Genomic DNA, 23,375 nt, shown 5'->3' with positions numbered 1-23,375 from the left:
AGCCCCATGTGTTGGTGTTAGTCCCTGTTTTGGTGTTAGCCCCACGTGTTGGTGTTACTCCCATGTGTTGGTGTTAGTCCCTGTGTTGGTGTTAGTCCCTGTGTTGGTGTTAGCCCCATGTGTTGGTGTTAGTCCCTGTTTTGGTGATAGCCCCATGCGTTGGTGTTAGCCCCATATGTTGGTGTTAGTCCCTGTTTTGGTGTTAGCCCCATGTGTTGGTGTTAGTCCCAGTTTGGGTGTTAGCCCCTGTTTTGGTGTTAGCCCCATGTGATGGTGTTAGTCCCTGTTTTTGTGTTAGCCCCATGTGTTGGTGTTAGTCCCAGTTTTGGTGTTAGCCCCATGTGTTGGTGTTAGTCCCGATTTTGGTGTTAGCCACATGTGTTTGTGTTAGACCATGTGTTGGTGTTAGTCCCAGTTTTGGTGTTAGTCCCTGTTTTGGTGTTAGCCCCATGTGTTGGTGTTAGTCCCTGTTTTGGTGTTAGTCCCATGTGTTGGTGTTAGTCCCAGTTTTGGTGTTAGCCCCATGTGTTTGTGTTAGACCCTGTTTTGGTGCTAGCCCCATGTGTTTGTATTAGTGCCTGTTTTGGTGTTAGTCCATGTTTTGGTGTTAGTCCCTGTTTTGGTGTTAGTCCCAGTTTTGGTGTTAGTCCCTGTTTTGGTGTTAGTCTCTGTTTTGGTGTTAGCTCCATGTGTTGGTGTTAGTCCATTTTGTTGTTAGTCCCTGTTTTGGTGTTAGTCCCTGTTTTGGTGTTAGCCCCTGTTTTGGTGTTAGCCCCATGTGTTTGTGTTAGTCCCAGTTTTTGTGTTAGTCCCTGTTTTGGTGTTAGCCCCATGTGTTTGTGTTAGTCCCTGTGTCGGTGTTAGCCCCATGTGTTGGTGTTAGCCCCATGTGTTTGTGTTAGACTGTGTTTTGGTGTTAGCCCATGTGTTTGTGTTAGACCCTGTTTTGCTGTTAACCCCATGTGTTGGTGTTAGACCCTGTTTTGGTGCTAGTCACAGTTTTGGTGTTAGTCCCTGTTTTGGTGTTAGCCCCCATGTGTTTGTGTTAGACCCTGTTTTGGTGTTAGCCCCATGTGTTAGTTTTAGTCCCTGTTTTGGTGTTAGTCCCATGTGTTCGTGTTAGCACCATGTGTTGGTGTTAGCCCCATGTGTTTGTATTAGTGCCTGTTTTGATATTAGTCCCAGTTTTGGTGTTAGTCTCTGTTTTGGTGTTAGCACCATGTTTGTGTTAGATCGTGTTTTGGTGTTAGCCCCATGTGTTGGTGTTAGTCCCAGTTTTGGTGTTAGCCCCATGTGTTTGTGTTAGACCCTGTTTTGGTGTTAGCCCCATGTGTTGGTGTTAGTCCCTGTTTTGGTGTTAGCCCCATGTGTTGGTGTTACTCCCATGTGTTGGTGTTAGTCCCTGTGTTGGTGTTAGTCCCTGTGTTGGTGTTAGCCCCATGTGTTGGTGTTAGTCCCTGTTTTGGTGTTAGCCCCATGTATTGGTGTTAGCCCCATGTGTTGGTGTTAGTCCCAGTTTTGGTGTTAGTCCCTGTTTTGGTGTTAGCCCCATGTGTTTGTGTTAGACCCTGTTTTGGTGTTAGCCCCATGTGTTAGTCCCTGCTTTGGTGGTAGCCCCATGTGTTTGTGTTAAACCCTGTTTTGGTGTTAGTCCCTGTTTTGGTGTTAAACCCATGTGTTGGTGTTAGTCCGTGTTTTAGTGTTAGTCCCAGGTGTTGGTGTTAGCCCCATGAATTGGTGTTAGCCCCATGAGTTGGTGTTAGCCCCATGAGTTGGTGTTAGCCCCATGTGTTGGTGTTAGCCCCATGAGTTGGTGTTAGCCCCATGTGTTGGTGTTAGCCCCATGTGTTGGTGTTAGTCCCTGTTTTGGTGTTAGGCCCATGTGTTGGTGTTAGTCCCTTTTTTTGGTGTTAGCCCCATGTGTTGGTGTTAGCCCCATGTGTTCATGTTAGCCCCATGTGTTGGTGTTAGTCCCAGTTTTGGTGTTAGTCCCTGTTTTGGTGTTAACCCCATGTGTTTGTGTTAGACCCAGTTTTGGTGTTAGTCCCATGTGTTTGTGTTAGTGCCTGTTTTGGTGTTAGTCCCTATTTTGGTGTTAAACCCATGTGTTGGTGTTAGTCCCTGTTTTTGTGTTAGCCCCATGAGTTGGTGTTAGCCCCATGTGTTGGTGTTGGCCCCATGTGTTGGTGTTAGTCCCTGTGTTGGTGTTAGTCCCTGTGTTGGTGTTACTCCCATGTGTTGGTGTTAGCCCCATGTGTTGGTGTTAGTCCCATGTGTTGGTGTTAGCCCCATGTGTTGGTGTTAGCCCCATGTGTTGGTGTTAGTCCCTGTTTTGGTGTTAGCCCCATGTGTTGGTGTTACTCCTATGTGTTGGTGTTATCCCTATGTATTGGTGTTATCCCCATGTATTGGTGTTAGTCCCATGTGTTGGTGTTATCCCCATGTATTGGTGTTAGTCCCATGTGTTGGTGTTATCGCCATGTATTGGTGTTAGTCCCATGTGTTGGTGTTATCCCCATGTTTTGTTGTTAGTCCCATGTGTTGGTGTTAGCCCCATGTTTTGATATTAGTCCCATGTATTTGTGTTAGTCCCTGTTTTAGTGTTAGCCCCATGTATTGGTGTTAGTACCTCTTTTGGTGTTGGCCCCATGTGTTGGTGTTTGTTCCTGTTTTGGTTGTGTCCCCATGTGTTGGTGTTAGCCCCATGTCTTGGTGTTAGTCCATGTTTTGGTGTTATCTCAATGTGTTGGTGTTAGCCCCATGTGTCGGTGTGAGTATGTGTGTTCATGTTGGCTCTGTTTGACTAAGCAAAGTATTACTCTATCCAATACATCATTCTGTGAGACAGTAGAGTGTGATATGAGGCAGATTTTGCTGCTTTTTCCGACAGAATGAGCAACTGTGTAGAAGCACCTATGGGAAACGTGGATTTTCTTGTTTTGCTCAGTTTGCCTGTCTAGAAAAATTTACTCCTGTATCTTAGTCAAAGGCACAACCCCATATCTGAAATGAAATTGGAACTGTTGACACACACATACACCTAACTCTACACACACATATACATGCAAAAGAAAAAAAACATATACACATACCTCAACATAGCTGCGTCTACAATATATGTCTACATGCATATACACATGCACACGTATTTGTTGTGTGATTAAACCCCTGTATATTACTGGTATATATTTGTGTTTCAGTCAAACCTTGGGATACCAATTAGTCGTCAGGTATCACAGATGTCTGTAATGACAGAAAATAGTCTTGAGGATGATGGATTGGAAGAAGGTAAGTATCTTGTCTAACATTAAAGTTGCAATTATATGCATGTGTATATCTGGTTGTGATGTTATGATGGTAGGATGTAGTATAATGTAAGTGCTGTTTAGCCCCCACTAATCCCACCTCTTAATCCAACAAACGATACAAAAATGTGATCTAGCTGTCACCATTTTGGTTTTATTCAGCCACAATGTACCTTGGCACTACAACATCTAATGTGTTTCAAGATAGTTGGCTGTGATCTGAAGATTTGGCTCCTGCTTCCAGGTAGTTGAGTGGCCACAGATGTTTCTTTGTGGAGCACATCTGTATAGAGAGCCAGTAATTCTGTCTGGAACAAGCTACACTAACAACATCTTGAATATATAATGTGTGTGTGTGCTAGATGTGATTTTAATTATTTTACAGTTCCGGACCCTAAAGCAGTGTTTCCTAAACCTTTCATGCCAAATTGCAATATCGCCCTACTATTGACCAAAAAATGCTCCATCGCCCACACAACCCCTACCAACACTAAATCCCTTAGGAGAAACCCCCTCCCCACTGTATCATTTGACATTACATCATAGACTCATTGCCTGGTTAGTGCTGTTTGGACTAAATATGCGTAGTTTACAAATCCCTTACTGTGGGTTTAGTTTTGTCATTAACGTGAATAAAATTGTAATGTTAGTTCTATATTATGAGGTAGTGAGTTCAATTCCTAGACCGGGCTGTATGTTGTGCTCTTGAGCAAGACACTTTATTTCACGTTGCTCCAGTTCACTCAGCTGTAGATATGTGTTGCAATGTCACTGGTGCCAAGCTGTATCGGCCTTTGTCGTTCCCTTGGATAATATCGGTGGCGTGGAGATTAGAGAGACTGGTTTGCATGGGTGACTGCTGGTTTTCCATAAACAACCTTGCCTGGACTTGTGCCTCGGAGGAGAACTTACTAGGTGTCATCCCATGGTCATTCATGACCAAAGGAAATTACTTATTTGAAGAAATATGGTACTACCATACACCCCACACACACTTCATGGAGACAAAGGACTATATATTTTTAGAATATGATTTTATTTGATTTTTGTGTATTTTCTGTAGAAAACAGTTTAATGTTTTAAGTCTGATGTAGAAACGCTAAGTGTTTTTTTAACAATTTCAGATGTATGTTTGTTTGTATGGCTGTATGTAGGTTTGTATATACATGTGTTCTGTGTCTGTGTGTATGGGACTACATGCATGTTTATTCCAGTTTCGGTATTTGCATGAACACAATCACCTGTGAATGTTTCCTTGTGTTTGCATGTATTTTGTGCAAGCATAACGAATGCCTTTATGCATGCACCCATGTCTTTGTCGACTCTTTTATATAATAAACCAATTTCTGTGATTTAGTAAAAATGTGAAATGACCTTCCACCTGTCAGCAATTCATTCTTTGCTACAGTGACGAGAAAACTACAATATGATACTCTTTTACTTGTTTCAGTCATTTGACTGCGGCCATGCTGGAGCACTGCCTTTAATCAAGTAACTTGACCCCGGGACTCATTCTTTGTAAGCCCAGTACCTATTCTATCGGTCTCTTTTGCCGAACCGCTAAGTGACGGGGACATAAACACACCAGCATCAGTTGTCAAGCAATGCTAGGGGGACAAACACAGGCACACATACACGGGAGAGAATTTGCTTAGATGAGATGCAGTTCGGTTTTGTGCCAGGTAGAAGCACCACTGATGCTATATTCCTGGTCCGACAACTGCAGGAAAAGTACCTAGCTAAAGATAAACCCCTCTACATAGCTTTTGTGGACTTGGAGAAAGCCTTGACAGGGTCCTCCGATCCCTTATCTGGTGGTCGATGTGGAAACTGGAGATTGATGAATGGTTAATAAGGGCTGTACAGGCCCTATATAGAGAGGCTGTCAGCAAGGTTAGAATTGGCAATGAATATAGTGAAGAATTCCGGGTAGAAGTAGGTGTACACCAAGGTACACCAAGCCCTCAGTCCCCTTTTATTCATCATAGTCCTCCAGGCAATAACAGAGGAATTCAAAACAGGTTGCCCCTGGGAGCTCCTCTATGCTGATGACCTAGCTCTCATAGCAGAATCACTACCGGAACTAGAAAAGAAATTTCGGGTGTGGAAGCAAGGGTTAGAATCAAAGGGCCTTAGAGTAAATGTAGCAAAGACCAAAGTTATAGTGAGCAGAAAGGCGAACTCAGCACACACACCCTCGGGCAGGTGGCCCTGCTCGATATGTAGGAAAGGCGTAGGTAGAAACTCCATAAGATGTACCCAGTGTAAGCTATGGACGCATAAGAGGTGCAGCAACATCAAAGGGAAATTAACTAAGATAGCTTTCATGTGTGGCAGATGCACAGGGACAATAGACACCACAGATACTCAGAAAACAGATTCCATCACACTCCAGGAGGAGAAACTAGAAGTAGTTGATAGTTTCCGCTACCTGGGTGACCAAGTTAGTAGTGGAGGTGGATGCTCAGAGAGTGTCACCACTAGAATACGAATAGCCTGGGCAAAGTTTAGAAAGCTCCTACCCCTACTGGCGACAAAGGGTCTCTCGCTCAGAGTGAAAGGTAGATTGTATGATGCATGTGTGCGAACTGCCATGCTTCACAGTAGTGAAACATGGGCTGTGACTGCAGAGGACATGCTTAGACTTGAAAGGAATGAAGCTAGCATGATCCGCTGGATGTGTAATGTCAGTGTGCGCGCACGACAGAGCGTAAGCACCCTGAGAGAAATGCTGGACATAAGAAGCATCAGATGTGGTGTGCAAGAGCGACGCTTGCGATGGTATGGTCATGTACTGCGGATGGACGAGGAGAGATGTGTGAAGAAGTGCTGCTCCCAAACAGTTGAAGGTATCAGGGGGAGAGGAAGACCCAGGAAGACATGGAATGAGGTAGTCAAGCATGACCTCAGAGCGTTGGGCCTCACAGAGGCAGTGACAAAGGACCGAGATCTCTGGAGATATGCTGTGACTGCAAAGACCCGGACTGCTTCCTGCATCAGGCCCATTCAAAGTACCTTGGATACCAGAACATCCCGCTGTGCTTGAGGAGACCTATTGAGTCAAGTACATGAACATCGAAATAAATATCAATGGAAATAGTAGTTGTGATACTTGTGCCGGTGGCACATAAAAAGCACCATCCGAACGTGGCCGATGCCAGCGTCGCCTTGACTGGCTTCCGTGCCGGTGGCACGTTAAAAGCACCCACTACACTCGCGGAGTAGTTGGCATTAGGAAGGGCATCCAGCTGTAGAAACACTGCCAGATCAGACTGGAGCCTGGTGCAGCCCCTGGCTTCCCAGACCCCGGTTGAACTGTCCAAACCGTGCTAGCGCGGAAAACGGACGTTAAACGATGATGAATATATATATATATACATATATACGATGGGCTTCTTTCAGTTTCCGTCTACCAAATCCACTCACAAGGCTTTGGTCGGCCCGAGGCTATAGTAGAAGACACTTGCCCAAGGTACCACGCAGTGGGACTGAACCCGGAACCATGTGGTTGGTAAGCAAGATACTTACCACACAGCCACTCCTGTGCCTACATTTAGAATATATTTTTCATCGAATCTAAATTAAATTTCTTTTTTAAAGTATTTATTATGTAACAATTACAACATTGTTGTCAGTCTCATGATAGTTATGTGCATTAAAAATCTGCAACAACGAAAGGAAGATTTAAATATACACACTCTAATTTTGTTTTGAGTACTTTTTGAAAAAAAATTTAATTGTAAATTCAAAAGAGTATGTGTGTGTGTGTTTCTTTTCAACTTCTTTAATAGGAGGAAAGCAGTGTCCATGATCTTTTACAAGGCCTCTGAGAATCATGGGCAGTGGTTTCCAAATTAGGGGACGGGCCAGCCTGAACTGAGTTGACTCCCGTAAAGTGGTGGCATTAAACTGAATGACAGGTTAAGGCTCAAGACAGGATATGAATTCAGAATGCAAACAACTGGAATATATACTAATCAGTTGGAAAGTTTTTAAAATATATATGTGTGCATACATACATGCACACACATACATACATGTATGTATGTATGTATGTATGTATGTATGTATGTATGTATGTATGTATGTATGTATGTATGTATGTATGTACGTACGTACGTACGTATGTATGTATGTATGTATGTACGTACGTACGTACGTATGTACATATATATATATATATATATATATAATATATATATATATTATATATATATATACACACACACACAAATTTCCACACAGGAACATGAGGTTTTGCCCTTGGCATGTAGTTTCAACCGTGTTTTCTGACGTGAATTTGCTACCCAGGTATTGATTAACCGAATTATCCATTCTAGGATAATTCATTCACCTACTTAAATATATATAATATATATATATATATATATATATATATATATATATGTGTGTATGTATACACACACATAACACAAGCCAACAAAATATTTTTATCTCTTGTCAAAAATTTTGGACCTGAACAAGGGGTTTTTTGAGATATGGAATCTCCACTTATTACCATCACATCAAAACCAGAATGCTTTCTTAAAATTCTGCTGAAAATCTAGTAAAAGTCTTTAAATCCATATAGACAAATTACATCATTGTTTATGTCTAATTACCCATGAATTTGTAGTTTGGATGATTTTCTTGAGTGCTGAACTTGAGGGAGATCTTGAACTAAGTTCCAGCAATAGTCCACCATCATATGCAAGTGCCATCCACCATTATTCCATTGATTTTTATGTCCTGATAGGAATATTTTCCCTATTTGTGTCACCAAGATTTTCAGGGAATTCATCGAAGTCACTGTGGAGATAGTGCAGCCTTATGATCATATTTTGCTCCTAACTTTTGCAAGTTCTCTAGCTTGTTGTTGACTATTTCGGTACAGTTGGCTGCTTACTTGTTGCCCAGAAATTCTTTTACAGCTATTACAAATGAATTCCATATTGATGCTTCAGTGCAATTCATTGAATTTACAAAGTTCCCATCTTTCACTAATTTTCTGATTTGAGATCCATCAAAATATGTCAGCTTTTATCTTTCACTTCTCAGATTCGGAAATCTGCTGCATAAATAGTGAAAGTTCCATCTTTATCCTGAATTCTAACAAATGCCAAGTTTGATATGGAGTGGAGGTAGGATGATTTTTCCCAGTTGAACTAAAAAGGCTTTTCAACCACATTAAAAGATGCTGGAACTAATCTTCACTGTGGTCATTCTTTGATCAGCCAATGTTTTTCCCTCTGCCGTTCCACCTACATAAAAAGCATGGATATTTGGTGCATCCACTTTGTTGCTCCAGAGAAAATTAACTATCTTAAAAGTCCCCACATATCACCCACTGACAATTGGTAGGGTTTGGGTAGCTTGCGCAATTTATGTCAACATGGGAAACAAAAAAAATGATGCTGATGTGATGACAAATGAAGTCATTTTTATGTCATGGCTTTGGCAATCCTTTGTGTCTCAAGTTCGAATATGGCACTGCCCTTTCATTTTGCATCATTATTTTTACATTTCCTTTTTCATACTGGCATGCATTGGACGAACTTTTTGAGGGAGAGTTTTATGGTATTTACTGCTGGTTCTCAACCATCCCTTACCTTTGGACTCCTTTGAACTCTATTTTACTTGGGATGGGGTGGGGTGTCCTCGTAGACATTTGACGCCTAAAAATTCTATTATATTTTTATGACTATTATTTGGAATTGTATTAAAAAATGTTTAAATATTTTGTATATTGTAGAATTATAACCATTTTATTACTTATAAATTTTAATAACAAAATTTTATATGGACCCCAGGTGAGAACCATTGGCATTTACCCTTTCAGGCACACACACACATGTAGTGAAGGAAAACAGGGATTGAAGAAATCCTGGCAAATACCTCAACACTCCATGTGATAAGCCTGGTTAACTGAATATATATTGAAATGTATAGTAACACATACACGCACGTGTGTATATGTGTGTGTGTAAATAATAAAAGTAATTAAAAAAACAATTATAGTGAGCATTATACAGAGGGGAGAGGGGCGACCAGAACCAAAGTTGTTTAGTAGAAACGGTTAATTCTGTGAATGGAATCTTGTTATGAGGTAAGTTATGCACGTATTACTGAACGGTTGGACTGTATCACTTCTAAACTGTCACCTTTTTTCAGATGACTTACTTCCCCTTGATGACTACACAACGGAGACATGTTTTGAACGTAAAGTATTCTGCACTAGCTCCTCCTACCCTCCCCTCCTCGCTACTGTTACCACTGCTACTATCACTACTATTACTGGTAGTCAACATAAATATGTAGTATTTTTCATGTAGTACACTGTAGAAGATTTGCAAGTGATGCACCGTCCTGTATTGTATACCACATGTTAAATCTCTGCTTAAACACTTATGCAAAACTAATGCACCTTCTTTTCTGCCACATTAATGCATATCACACACAGACACACATGCAAGTGCTATTTATTCTCTTTCAGAGTATTAATGCTCTTTAGTTGTCCCTCTCTTATGGACACTAATAGAGTTGATGGACTTGTCTGTCTGGAAAGAAACATTACATTTCTGGTCGGAAGAGATGTCTTTTTCCCAGCGTTTAAATAATACAACTGAACTGAAGGGGAGGGGGGGGGGGGGCGAGGACTTGTCTTAGAGGAATCAGATGCAATGTGCAAGAGTGAAGATTGAGCTGGTTGACAGTTGAGTAAAGTTGTATCAGGATCTCCAAGAGGAAGTTTCATGTAGAAGAAGGCCAAAACAAGAGACCAAGAAGCAAGATGCTGGGTTGGAGAAGACTAATCCAAAAGATACAAAAATAGAAAAAATACATGTTGATTTTGATGATGATGATCTTTAGGTCAAACATATCATGTGACATAGGTGATTGTTCACCATTGTGTTACTGGTACCTAAGTTGCTGGTGATAATGTGAAGAGTTGAAGTAGTCAACCATTCTCTAAATTAACTGACCAAATAATAAGTTCCGGTCTAGACTACTGAGTCATGCTTTCATGGAGTCTCCTTTAAACTTTATTTTTCTGATTCCTTGGACTTGTACACTGCATTCCTCTCCAGGACAAAGTTGTCCACCTCAGCCCAACCATTATACCATAAGCAACCTGTAATCTAGATCAGGGGTTTCCAACAGAGGTCCACAAGTAAAAAAATTGTAATTTGTGGGTCCATATATAAATATGTATATAAATATAGAGGTACCAGTATTTATTGAAATTTTCAAGATTTATATTTGGAATTTATGTTATGAATATAACAAACTTTTGTCATTGTTAGTTTTTATTAACCTACAAGCATATTTTATTTCAAAAATTGGATCTTTACCTTTTGACCTACAGATTTAAAAAATAATTTTTTGTAACTAAATACTTTCAAACTTCGGACACTGGTAGAGTAAAAGATGTTTTATATGACACATTCTACCAGTGTCTGAAGTTTGAAAGTGTTTAGTTACAAAAAATTATTTTTTAAATCTGTAGGTCAAAAGGTAAAGATCCCAAAAATTTACATGTGCATATATGGGATCCACAGATGATAAGATAGCTCTCAGGGGGTCCACAAGCAAAATAATGTTGGGAATCCCTGATGTAGATAGACTCTACTCTATAACAATGGTATAACAACCTATCGTTCAGGCCCTGTCGATATTTGCTATATGTTGATAAGTGTCAAATTCCATATTCACTCAGTGATTAAATTAGGGGACATATTTTTCAAAGATACTGGTACTTCAAGTATTTGGTCCTCATTTCCTTATTTCAATAGTTGTTTAACCCGTACCTTATCCACATTTCAACAGAGCTAGGTTCAGAGATGTGCTGTGATCATCGCATCTTTATTCTGACACAGTATATCTAGGATTATATTATCCAATGTGTCTTTCTCTATTTTAAGATACTGCAATATGATGTGAAGGATATTTGGCTGATATGTCTAGCAGGTCAAGTTTCCTTTCTTGTCTTAAATGTGTTTAGTTGCTTATGACTCAGAGCTGTAAATTTTACACACACACACACACACTGTCTGATGAAAACAGTTACAAATTTTGTCAAAAAGCCAGTAATTTCAGAAAAGTGGGTAAGTTGATTACATCGGCCCCCAGGACTCAGCTGGTACTTACTTTATTGACTCTGAAAGGATGAAAAGCAAAGTTGGCTTTGCCAGAATTTGAACTCGGAATGTAAAGACGGATGAAATGCTGCTAAGCATTTTGGCCAGCATGTGGTTGTAGTTGAGGTTAGAGAGTTAGGAAATCTGTTTTTCTTTAGGTCTTCTCTTCCACCTGTTCTATATCAATTGTCTTTTATGCCAAAGTAGCAACTTAAGAAGATGAATCCTAAATGACTTCATTTTAAAGAATGTAATGGATCTGTTCTGACAACTTATTAATTACAAATCAAAATTAACAAGAGCACTTAGAGCGCAAACCTCTGCCAAGGCAACACCAATGTCCTCTCAATGATTAGCCAGAGATGATTTTTAAAATGAGAACATCTGAAATAAACTTAACTGCTCTCACAAACGGGAATACTAAAAATGAACGCGGCTGTTCTGAAAAATTAAGTAAAAAACTGGTAAAATAATCCAGAACCCATGTCCGGTACCGGATTGATCCCAAAATCTAATCAGTTCAAGCCAGTATGAAGCCAAACATCCCTGAAAGTTTCATCTGAATCCATCCTGTGGTTCTTGAGATATTTTGTTCATGGACAAACAAACAAATGTGACTATAAATAATACCTCTGCCTTTGCTAAGGCAGAGGTAATAATAAACCCACCATTGCTGCTGTATTACAAAGGAGAATCTGTGTGGATTCATTTGTCTCAATCTGCAATTCTTTTACAGAATATCTCTAAGATTTCTCTGTAATCTTTATTGTCTCTTTCTTTCTCTAAATATTTTGGCAAAGTATTTTCTGGAATTAATTTTAATATTGATATAATATTGAAGGTTAACACATATATAATTTGTGTACACGTGTGTGTAGATAATCTGTTTGTGTATACATACACACACGGTTTACATGTAATGGAAATATAAAAGTATTAATAAAAAAAAACTATTTATGTAATATGTGTGTGTGTGTATGATGATGATAATGATGTCTGTTTGTTATATGATAGAGGACAATGAAGAAGAAGAAAGTCCATCATTAAAACTGGATCTGCGTGACCTTGGTTCAATCTCCACTGGTATGTGTTTTGAATTCCTGAAACTCTGCTCCTCTTCACTGGTTCTATTATTGGTGTTACTCCTTTTGTGCAAACACACTTTAATAGTCACCTCTGATCTTTGGCTTGCTAACTGGATGTACTCAAAACACTCTGTGCATTATGAAATACATCAGAATAATTCCATCACCAGTCCAAAGGTAGGTTGTTTTTTTTTCACCTTTTAATCATGGTACATCATCATCACTTTTGCATCTGTTTTACCATTTTGCTGGATGAGACTTATTGAGGTAGTCTTTTATCGATGGGTGTCCTTGATACCATTATTTTTAGTCACCTCTTCTAAAAAGTGGGATGCAGGTGGAATTCCTGGCTATGTATGAAATATATATACAAACACACACATGCTCCTACAATATTAACCCTTTTGTTACCATATTTCAGTTAAGATGCTCTGTGTTTATAACAAAGAATTTAGTAAAATAACTTAGTAGTTATCATTAAGCTAGTGTTAGGAACATAAGTTGTGACTAAGGTTTGATGGAAGATTTTAATTCAGAATTTTTGAGAACAAGACATTTGTACCACAGCACCAGAGGTGGTTTTGTATCAAAAGGGTTAAATGGAAAACCCTTTCCAAGACTGAACCCTATATTAACAAGTCAAAAAGATGTCCAATATATTCATTTAAAACTGCACCTTTTAAGGAACCTCTAAAGACTGTGTAAATTCCAGGAATGAGATTTTTTTCTTTATGTCCACATTTTAAAATACAGCTTAATGGAGATTAAAGCCAGACTGCTGGACACATCTTAAACCATTCCCATCTGGTTTATGCATTTTTGATCTGTGAAATGTTTGTTGTAATGCTGGTTATTTTCTTTGTGTTCCTTTCTGTCTTCTATATAAGTGTTCCTATTCATATGTCAGCTACATTGAACATAGCTGACAAACCATCTTGTTGTTTTTATCAGCTTGAAAACTGGCAAAGTTAATTAATATTTTGACCAGGAAACCTTGGGCAGCTGTATTTCACAAAACTTTTCATTTGTATTATAATACATTTACTCAAATGAAAGACAGTGCTGATTGAGTGCTACACTACTTGTTTAAGCCTGGCCATGCAATATGTATATATGCATATATATATCTATCATCATCATTGTTTAATGTCCACTTTCTATGCTGGTATGGGTTGGGTGGCTTGACAGGAGCTGTCCAAACTCCAACTGTCTGTTGTGGCATGGTTTCTATGGCTGGATACCCTTCCTAATGCCAAACACTTTACAGAATGTGGTGGATGCTTTTAATGTGTTACTGGCATGGGTGCATCAGTGCAGCACTGGCACGAGTGCATTTCATGTGGCACCGGCACCTGCAAAGGACATGCACGTATGTATGGATGACCATGATTATTCTTAGCTCAACACATCTTCTCAAGTACAGCAAATCACCTCAACTCCTGGTCACTTGTCATTTCCTCAGTGAGGCCCAGTGTCTCAAGAGCCTTTCACACCACTTCATGGGTCTATCCCTTTCACACTAAACATAAATTTTATTTCTGGTGACAATCTTCTACAGTCTAATCACACATAAGATGTAACAATGTTGATCTTTTTTTTCCTTCTCTGTTTGCAGCACACACCTGTCAACCACACCTACTATATTGGTTTATATATGGTCATCTGTTTAAGCTGTGTGGCAGTCACAGTGTTGACTGGTCTATTACTAAAGTTCACCACAGTGAGAGGAGCTGACCGACTTCACCAGAAGATGCTTCATTATTTGACCAGTTTACCTGTGATGTAAGTGAAACAGTATCGAGTTCTTCTCTTGACTGTAGCTTATTACAGGGATTATGGGAATGAGGCATGATTAGAAGGAAAAGAAGAATAAAAGCTGGTATGTGAGGTGATAGATAGCTTTTTAGTTCCTGTGAGCAGGAGCTGGTGTAGTATAAGTATAAAAGGCAGTGAGAGGATATAGTGTATCTGTGTGGTTGTGGTGTGTTGGTGAGTGAAGGTTTGACAAGTATTTAGGAATATGTTATGGGCCTATATGCCTACTGTATGTATGTTTGGATATTAAGTAGGCCAGGGGCAATCCATGTCTTGAAAGTATAAACTAAGGCTTGTAGCTAAGTGTACCTTGACTAGAACTGATTGATGTTACCTGTTACCTATAACATTCAATATGTGAGTGTTTGACTGTTCTGTTTTCTGTTTCAGTCACTTTGAGTCAACCCCACCTGCCACTATTCTCAATACATTCTCAGCAGACAGTCGTATTGTTGACCAGGTAAGTTCAGTGTTTTGAGTGTCTGTGGTGTTGGTCAGCTGAGCATTTCTCCACTCACTTCTCTCTCATTCAGCATTGGTGCCATGGAAAGCGGTTGACGTCCTGAACCTTATCCAGGTCTGCACCTTGGAAAGGGTCATTCTAGTTATAGATCCATTGTCTCACAAGATATACAGGGGCACTGGGTAATATGTGTTTGTGTTTATGCATCCGTATATTTACATCTGTATGTGTGCGTGTGTGTGTATGCACATACCAGAAAGTTATCATTTCTGCCTGAGTAAAAAAATATGTTGTGAATGTACTTACGTTCCTGGTGAATATTTTGGTGCAATAACTGTGCTCTTGAAATAATGGAACGGAAACTTCCTTTCTTATCTGTAAAACAAGAAATGGTAAACTAACATGGAGATCATCTGGTTATAAAAAAACACTGCTTCGAAAATGACATTACCTCTCCAACCTGTCCACTACAGCAAAATGAAGAAAATGAACGTGTGTGTGTGTGTGTATATATATATATATATATATATATATTAAAAATAGGATAAAATCTTCATAAGAATTTATAAAGTAGTTAGCATGAAAAACCTCATAAGAGAAAAAAAAAACATCAATTTTTTCCCTTAAATTTATTTATTTATATTATATAGAGGGCACTATTGCACATAAATGCTACATGCTAGCATGTGGCATTTATGAGTAATAGTGCCCTCTATATAATATATATATATATCATCATCATCAATGTTCAATGTCTGCTTTTCATGTTGGCATGGGTTGAACAATATATATATGCACATACACACACACGTATAGGTATGAACATCTGCATTGAGGATGGTAGAATCATCTGGCTTAGGGTCACAACATCTGAACTAACAAAGCTTGTATTGTTGTGTAAGAGTTGTGTTGCCTGCATCAGTGAGTGGCCCTGAGGACTTCTGGTATCATGGTGGAAGGGGCCAAAACACCTGGAAAGATGTTTCACTGCCTGACGAGCTATTGATCCTTGCATTTAGAGAGGGCACCCTCAGCCCACAAGTGTTTACTCTAAATATGTATTCACACCGACACACATTTGTATATGTCTAGCTGTAGATGTTTATTCTGATCTCTGTTTCCGTTGTCAGACGGCAACCATGCTGGTGGTAGGGACTGTGAAAGGTTTTAGTCCCCTACATCGTTTGTACTTAATTTTTAATGACTTATTTTATCAGTTTCTGTTTGTTGCACCACTAAGCTGTGAGATATAAATCTAGATACTATTTCTCCAAATGATAAATGCAATTTTTTTTGTTTGTCATATTCTTTTGAACTTTTTCCAATGACGTATCATTAATTGCATTAAGTTCTTGTTCAACATATTTGCAATAATTCTATGCTTGTTCCTCCTCCATCCATGCCATTTGCTTCTCTCTATAGGCATTGACCTCAAAGCACTTGAGAGATTTTGGTATTCATCCATCCATTCAGATTCCAGTGGAATAAGTAACTTATTTATTGGGATACAAGTAACAACTGGCATCAGGAAGGGAATCTGGCCATAGAATACTGTATTGATAAGTCTCTCTTTGTGTATGTTCCTTATATCAAAATTGAGTCTACTCAAAGTTTTGCCCTGGACTGAAGGAGTAGATGTCCTGTTTGTGCTTGCTCAAGAGCATCTTTTCAGTACACTGTGCACACACACGCTTTTATTCATTTCAGCCATGTAGCTGTGGTCATGCTGGAGCACCACCATGATTTTGTACTTTTACATACCATTTTATATCCATTTCTATCCTGTTTATTTCAGATCCTACCAACAACCATAGAGTTATTGTTGAGGTTCTTACTACAAGCAATCATAGTGCTGGTCATCTGTTCTATAGCTATGCCCTATTTTGTACTGGCCACTGTTCCTATAATAATACTCTTTTATCTGCTCTTCAAATTTTACCGACCTTCCATCAGGTTAGTCTTTTTCTGTCTTCTTAATGCTTTCCTGTGTCAAACAAGGCTTGTTTATGCATGGTAGATGCTTGTGTGTGTGTGTGTGTGTGTGTATAGGAATGGACTACATTAAATTAAAAGTGGTTTACCATAAGTTTTGCTCTCTGTATTTGCTAAGTAATTAATGTACTTGACAGACTTTAATAGTTAAAAATAGGAGTGACTATTTTGAAAACGAGTTTTATGTAAATATAAAGCTAAGAGGGAACATGAAGTACAGAGGAAATGTTGTGAAATAGAGAAAGAGGATGGAGTACGGCTGAAGTGTTAGATGTACAATTAGGAATAATAGAGAAAGAATGTTGTTTACGTGACTAGGGATAAGGAGCTAGAGTTCCTTTTGCACCAAAAGTCAATATGAGAGTTTCTCTTGAAGTGTTTTATTGTTGTATAGTTTATTGTAACAGAACCTCCATGTTTAAGTAAGGATAAATATTACCTCTCAGTATCTAGAGGACAACAAACATCTCCAGTCATATACATTATTTTTATTGAAAAAAAATTCAAAGTCTTACAGCTGTTTCTGGGATATTCTGTCATCAGACAAATGGGGAAAATGAGAAGGGTATAGATTAATGAAATGATGACTTAAAGGACAGGAATTAAGGAATATGAAGAAAGAGGCATAAAAGTTCACAATTCAACTTTCTAAGTTCTATTTTCTTCTCTTCATCTCCTTATTCCTTTATTCCTGTCCTCTATGTCGTCGTTTCATTAATCTGAATCCTTCTCATTTTCCCTATTTGTGTCCGATGATGGAATATCCCATACTGAATTTTTTTTTTTCCAGTAATAATAATGTATCTGACTTGAAATGTTTGCCTTGCCTTAACGTTTGTTGTCCTCTTAAACAATTCTATATCCGCCATATAGGAAATCTGCAATGGTTCCATAACTACCATCTCGGCTATAACCTTGGGACCGTTGTAATCCGTTACAGCACTTACCTAGTGTACTTGGTCGTTTAGATCACCTTTGAACTAAATCCCATATTTTGTATATATATATATATATATGTCTATATATATATATATATATATATATATATATATATATATATATATTTCGTTTTTGGATTAAGTTTGCAAGATTCTTTATGTGAGTTCGTGTGTTGAAGCATATTCTGTTGTGTCTGGGGACAGTCATTTTCTTTTTGTGCCTTATAATTTAACACACTCACCCGTAAAATTTCCACTTATTTCTTATTTTCCTAAGAAAATGCATCTCCCCAGACACAGCAATATATATATATATATATATATATATATATATACACACACATACATATATTTATATCTACGTATGTATATATACATATGTATATATATTTAGTAACTTATTTCTTTGTCAACGTAGGGAAAAGTCACATGAATAAAAGAATTTACTTGTAAGGCATGTGGAAAGAAAAAAATCTATAAAACTAAAGACAATAAAGTAAATGGTCTTTATTCATTTTCAGTTATAATTAGGGGTTTCTGATTGAATTATGCTAAGGAAGGAAGTGATGATGAAAATTGATATTCCAAGAAGTAATAGATGTTAAGAAAGAAATATTTTGATATGGAGAAGTAGAAAGGTCATCAACATGCCAGGTTGTGGTCTGGGAGGTAGTGTGTAGAAGGAAGTGGGAAAAGAAATACAGACCAAGATGAAGGTGAGTGAGAAGAAGATCATAATGAAAGACAACTAATTAGGTATTGGAAGGAGTTGGAATCAAAACAGATGGAATATACTTTATCAGCAAAGTGTAGCTGACACACACAAACACACGTGCGTGGAGTTGGTAATGTACTCTATAGTTTTCATTAATCAACTCTCTACAGTGAATTATTTCTCTTCTATTCTATAGACAGCTCAATCGTCTTCAGAATCTTACCAAACTGCCTCTTTTTAACCATTTCTCAGAAATTCTCAGTGGACTTCGGACAATTCGAGCTTACAGGTATATTTGATGTTTTCCATTACTAATTTTTGTCACAACTAATTTAATTTATCAGCTTGTTACTAATTTCTGATTTAATTAATTAGTTATTTCACCAGTTCTTTACTATTCATATATCAAAATACATGATCATAACCTGTATTTTCCTTGAAGTGGAATAACAAGGTAAGTTAGCTCTCCTCTCAAAAATCTAAAAATTACTGAAGTCAAATTAGGAAGAGTGGTGTAAATGATTAAGCAATGGTAATTAAAACTGAAAATTAGTTGAGTCCCTAATTTTTAGTAGCTCAGTATCATACAGCTGATAGAACACATGACTTGTAGTTGCCTGTTTTTAAATTCTATTTTCAGGGTACAGTACTGGTTTACTGGTTATGTTACCCATGCAATAAACGTATTCAATGTCGTCTTCCTGTACATTCATGCTGTGAATCGGTGGTTAGCCATACGCTTGGTAAGTGTTACTCTTTCTAATCTCAACATTATTTCATTTTACTCAAGAGGTTGTCTGTTGGTTGTGTCAAGTAAGATGACTTGGATGGATCGCCACAAGTCTATACTTTGTGTTTCACTGTTTGAATCCATTTAGTTGCAAATAGTTGTTATTGGAAACCAACAGAAAACCAGTTTGTCGACCCACCATATGGAGATTAAGTTTTCATTTAATGACTCACTGATTTGGTTAATTAAGATGTTAAAACTATAGAGTGAATGTTCAGGGGTTCCAACTTTACTAAAGCCAGACCCTTTATTTAATCCATTTGAGAAGCCCTGTATGAAACAGTGTTATAGGACTTTTTCTACCTCCTCATGGTATCTATTATAATGAAGTGAAATAGGTTTTTAGTAGGGGATATACACATCCCCAGCATCTGTATAAAAACTCAAAACCTATAAACTGTAATCTCCACCTCACCCCCTAACCACTGTAATCCTTACAGGTTGACAGATCCTTAATATTTTGATGTTTACTCTGTTGGGACAATTGACATCTCTTACATGCACCCATTTCTTTACAAGGGAGTGCTGTAAAGTTCCTGGCTTTAAGAGTATTGTGAAAGGCCTGGCTGGAGGCCCAACTTTCCGAGTTCTTTTACAGGGCTTAGAAAAACTAAAGGACCACTGCAATAAGTGTGTGAATCTGAGAGGGGAATATTTTGAATAAAATCATAATTAAATAATCCTCCTGTATTTTCTTTTACCCAAAACCAGGAACGTTAAAAAAAAAACCCTTTGTGTTTGTACATCATAAAGTCTTAGTAAAAACAACAAAGGCTTTTATATTGTCAGAAATATGACATAGGGATTCAAAGGCCCAGTATTCAGTTGTCTGACCATATTGGTAAGAATATATAATTCCTAATTGTAGCACTACTGCCATGTATAAAACTCTTGTGTTGGTGCCATGTAAAAAAAACCCAGCCAGATCACTCCAGCCATAGAAACCATGAAAAAACAGACAGTTGGAGCCTGGGGCAGCTCTCTGGCTCGCCAGCTCCTGTCAAACGTTCCAATCCATTCCTGTATAGAAAATGGATGTTAAATAATAATGATGATGGTGATGATGACACTGCAACATAGATTTGCTGAGGAGAAAGAGAGACATGGGACAATTGGCTTCATTACTTCTCTGGTGTCTATTGGCCCACAATGATAAAAAGCTAAGTGAAATATGGCAGAATTGAACTTGGACTACTATTGCTGCTGCTTTAGAAATAGTAATTGTTTCTAATTTTGGTACAAGGTCAGCAATTTTTGTGGGTTGGTAGTGTAAGTCAATGAAGTTGACCCCAGCCTTAACTGATCCTTTACTTTATTAAATCTAAGAATGTAAAGTGTGTGAACAACTGTCTCATTGCATCTTTGCCATGGTGCTAACAATTCTGCCAGTTGATCACATTCAGCAGTTGTAATAACAACAGTTATAAGCTTCCCAGAATAATGTTTCTGTCCATTTAAATGGTTAACTTGTGTAACAAGAACTTCTTATTGCAGGATTTCCTTGGATGCCTTATTTTATTACTGGCATCACTTGGTAGCTTGGCTTTCTCCATTCAAAACGAAGAAAATGGCACATTAGTTGGACTCTGTATGTTGAATGTTCTCATGGTAAGTAGAATTTGATGAGTTCTTCATGTTTTGGTAGAATCACAGGCTCACATTTCTTTTCTTAGTTTTGCTGAAAGCATTGCTGACCCCTACAAGTCATCTCTGAAATTCCTCTTCCAGCTGGACTGGTCAGCTCTTGTATATTTCTGATAAACAATACCTGCATTGGAGAATTGTGTAACTGATTCACATATGCAACACTGGCATCCAGTTTCTGATTGAATAGTTAAAAAGCGATTTAATATCAGATTTCCAGTACTAACCTCCAGTATTTTTCTGACTGGATAGTGATGCAGTGAATGAAATTTTAGTTCTTACCGAAATCTTAAACATTCCACTGACCAAAATACAAAACATCACTGTCTATTGTGAATGTAAATTGGAAATCAGAAACAATGTGACTGATGTCATTATAATGCCCAACATTAATCTGGAGATAAATGTTGTAATTTTCAGGGCAGCTGAGCCACTCTTGTGTAAAACCTTTATATGTACGACCCGTATAATATATATACATGCTAATTCATATTTCTTTGGTTCTCTTCTTGAGTAGAGAAATTTCTTGGATGATTTTATCTTTATTTTACTGTACATCTATGTAGTAATATATTTCTGATGGAAACTATGATGTATTTTTTCATCATTGCTCTGTGGAATTTTTATCTATTTCAGATGCCAATTTATGTGAACATGATAGCACGTCATGCAACAGAACTAGAGAACAACATCACGTCTTTAGAAAGAGTTGTGGAATATGCTTGTGAGACACCACCTTCAGTAGATCCACCAGGTGTGTCATCATTTTTATTGTCTTTGAATATTTATTGAAGTCTTGTACCATTGATTGTCATCCTACAACTCTATACACTGCTGCTGGTAATGTCTTGAAATGTTTGGCAAGTCTCTGCTTGAATTAATGCCAGAGTTTCTAAGTAGCTCTGGAACCTGATCAGTGCCACAACATAACAGTCAGATCTCATTTCACTAATTCCAAACTGTCTGTACATATTTAATGTTCAATCTAATGCCCGACAATAAAGACAAGATGTATGTAGACAGTGAGAAATTGTAATTTCTAACTCAGTCATAGAGACAAACAATTCAGAAAAGAGAACAATGAGTTATATGAATCTACAGTTATTTTATTGACCCCGGAAGTGAACATGAGATGGATTTGAACTCAGAATACAAAAGTGTGCTGATCATTTTCTCTCATGCTCTACTGATTATGGCAATCCCTGAAATATTGATTGTATACCTTATTTGATTATTTACCTATATACTACACTGTATATGTATTATGTGTGATACAAGTACTACGTACTATATAGTTATTACCAAATGCCAAAGAGGTTCTATGTATTATATAGATGTTCTTAAGTACTGTGGTTGTACTTTTAAAGAAATGAAGTGACACAAATGAAAGTAAAGAAAAAAACACAGGAATATTTATTACTTAATGGTGAAGGGAACAAACACTTAAAAGTTTATGCAAAGATCTGATGTGTTGATGCAGTTGTGAATGGTAATATTAACAAACACGGTATCCAGAAATAACCTGTTCATTGTCATCTATCGAATAAGGAAGATTTTGTACATGACAAAATGCATCAACTTTGTAATGTTAGGGTGGCGTAGAGAATTGTGTAGTTCTAAGGGGTGACTCTGGAAAGTGGCACCACAAAAAATTGCCTGGTAGTGCAACTGCAGCAGCATTGATGGATAACTAATCACTTGTCTGATATATTTTCACACCTTTAACCTTAGTTTTGTGTTTTATATTGAATATGTAAGCTACTGATTCCTAATGAGTTACCAGAATAAATTGTCTACCAAAGAGCAAATGATAACACTTTTTGAGAGCCTCAACTTTCACATAAACCCCTATTCTATTGTGCAATGATTTCATATGGTTTAATTTAGTGATTAAGAAAAGAAAGGTAACAGGCCTGCCATTTTCCTTGATGGTGACCTTGAAAGACATCAACGTCGAGGGTAAACAGCACATGTTTGTTAACTTAGTCCTTGACTGACTGTCATTACTGTTTTTGAAGACATTGGTGGCCATTACTGCTTCCTCAGCATTGACCAGATGTCTTTTGTTTTAGAGAAGTGAGTAACCCATCAGGAATATGCAAACACCTGTTGTTATGTGGTAAGGGTTCATTAGCAAACATAGATCTCTGAATGGAGGTAAACATAAGGAAATCAAGATGCAGCTCATTGTGGCTTAGAATAGAATATATGAATTAGAATATAACCTAGAATACAGATAGATTCAAAATCTACACCTTCTGTGTCATTTAGATTTATAAGAGCGCTTTAAGAATTTATATAAATTTTTGTTATGTTCCTCTTTGATCTTATCACATTTCACATCACATAAATAAGATTATCCATGTTGGAAACATGCAACATTATTCGTAAGAGCAAAACTAAGACATTTGAATTGAAACATTTGACTGTCTTATCATCAGAAGGCAATAGAGTTGTATGTGCTGTGTAAGTTGGTAGGATTAAATAGCT

General features: G+C 37.9%; 1 protein-coding gene and 1 long non-coding RNA gene across 11 annotated transcripts in view; one reads left to right on the top strand and one right to left on the bottom strand.

Annotated features, from left to right (window-relative positions):
* The window catches only part of LOC118767841, a 94,030-nt gene that overhangs the window by 58,975 nt on the left and 11,680 nt on the right, over positions 1–23,375 (bottom strand). The window contains exon 2 of the long non-coding RNA XR_005003740.1: positions 15,113–15,181. This is a non-coding gene — a long non-coding RNA (uncharacterized LOC118767841). The remainder of the gene's footprint in view (positions 1–15,112; positions 15,182–23,375) is intronic.
* Positions 1–23,375, top strand: part of LOC115224204 (ATP-binding cassette sub-family C member 9-like) — a 99,173-nt gene that overhangs the window by 68,431 nt on the left and 7,367 nt on the right. For 9 of the 10 annotated variants that reach the window (XM_036513138.1, XM_036513136.1, XM_036513134.1 and 6 more), the window contains 10 exons: positions 3,201–3,288; positions 9,477–9,524; positions 12,458–12,705; positions 14,144–14,310; positions 14,734–14,803; positions 16,602–16,759; positions 18,648–18,740; positions 19,092–19,194; positions 20,736–20,849; positions 21,522–21,639. In XM_036513138.1, coding sequence (XP_036369031.1) covers positions 3,201–3,288; positions 9,477–9,524; positions 12,458–12,705; positions 14,144–14,310; positions 14,734–14,803; positions 16,602–16,759; positions 18,648–18,740; positions 19,092–19,194; positions 20,736–20,849; positions 21,522–21,639 — 1,207 coding nt within the window. The remainder of the gene's footprint in view (positions 1–3,200; positions 3,289–9,476; positions 9,525–12,457; positions 12,706–14,143; positions 14,311–14,733; positions 14,804–16,601; positions 16,760–18,647; positions 18,741–19,091; positions 19,195–20,735; positions 20,850–21,521; positions 21,640–23,375) is intronic. The other variant, XM_036513139.1, reaches the window with a different exon arrangement.

The sequence above is a fragment of the Octopus sinensis genome, linkage group LG25, assembly GCF_006345805.1.
Source record: "Octopus sinensis linkage group LG25, ASM634580v1, whole genome shotgun sequence".
NCBI lineage: Eukaryota > Metazoa > Mollusca > Cephalopoda > Octopoda > Octopodidae > Octopus > Octopus sinensis.
Note: the sequence above shows the minus strand (reverse complement) of the source record. Positions and strands in the feature narration are given on the sequence as shown.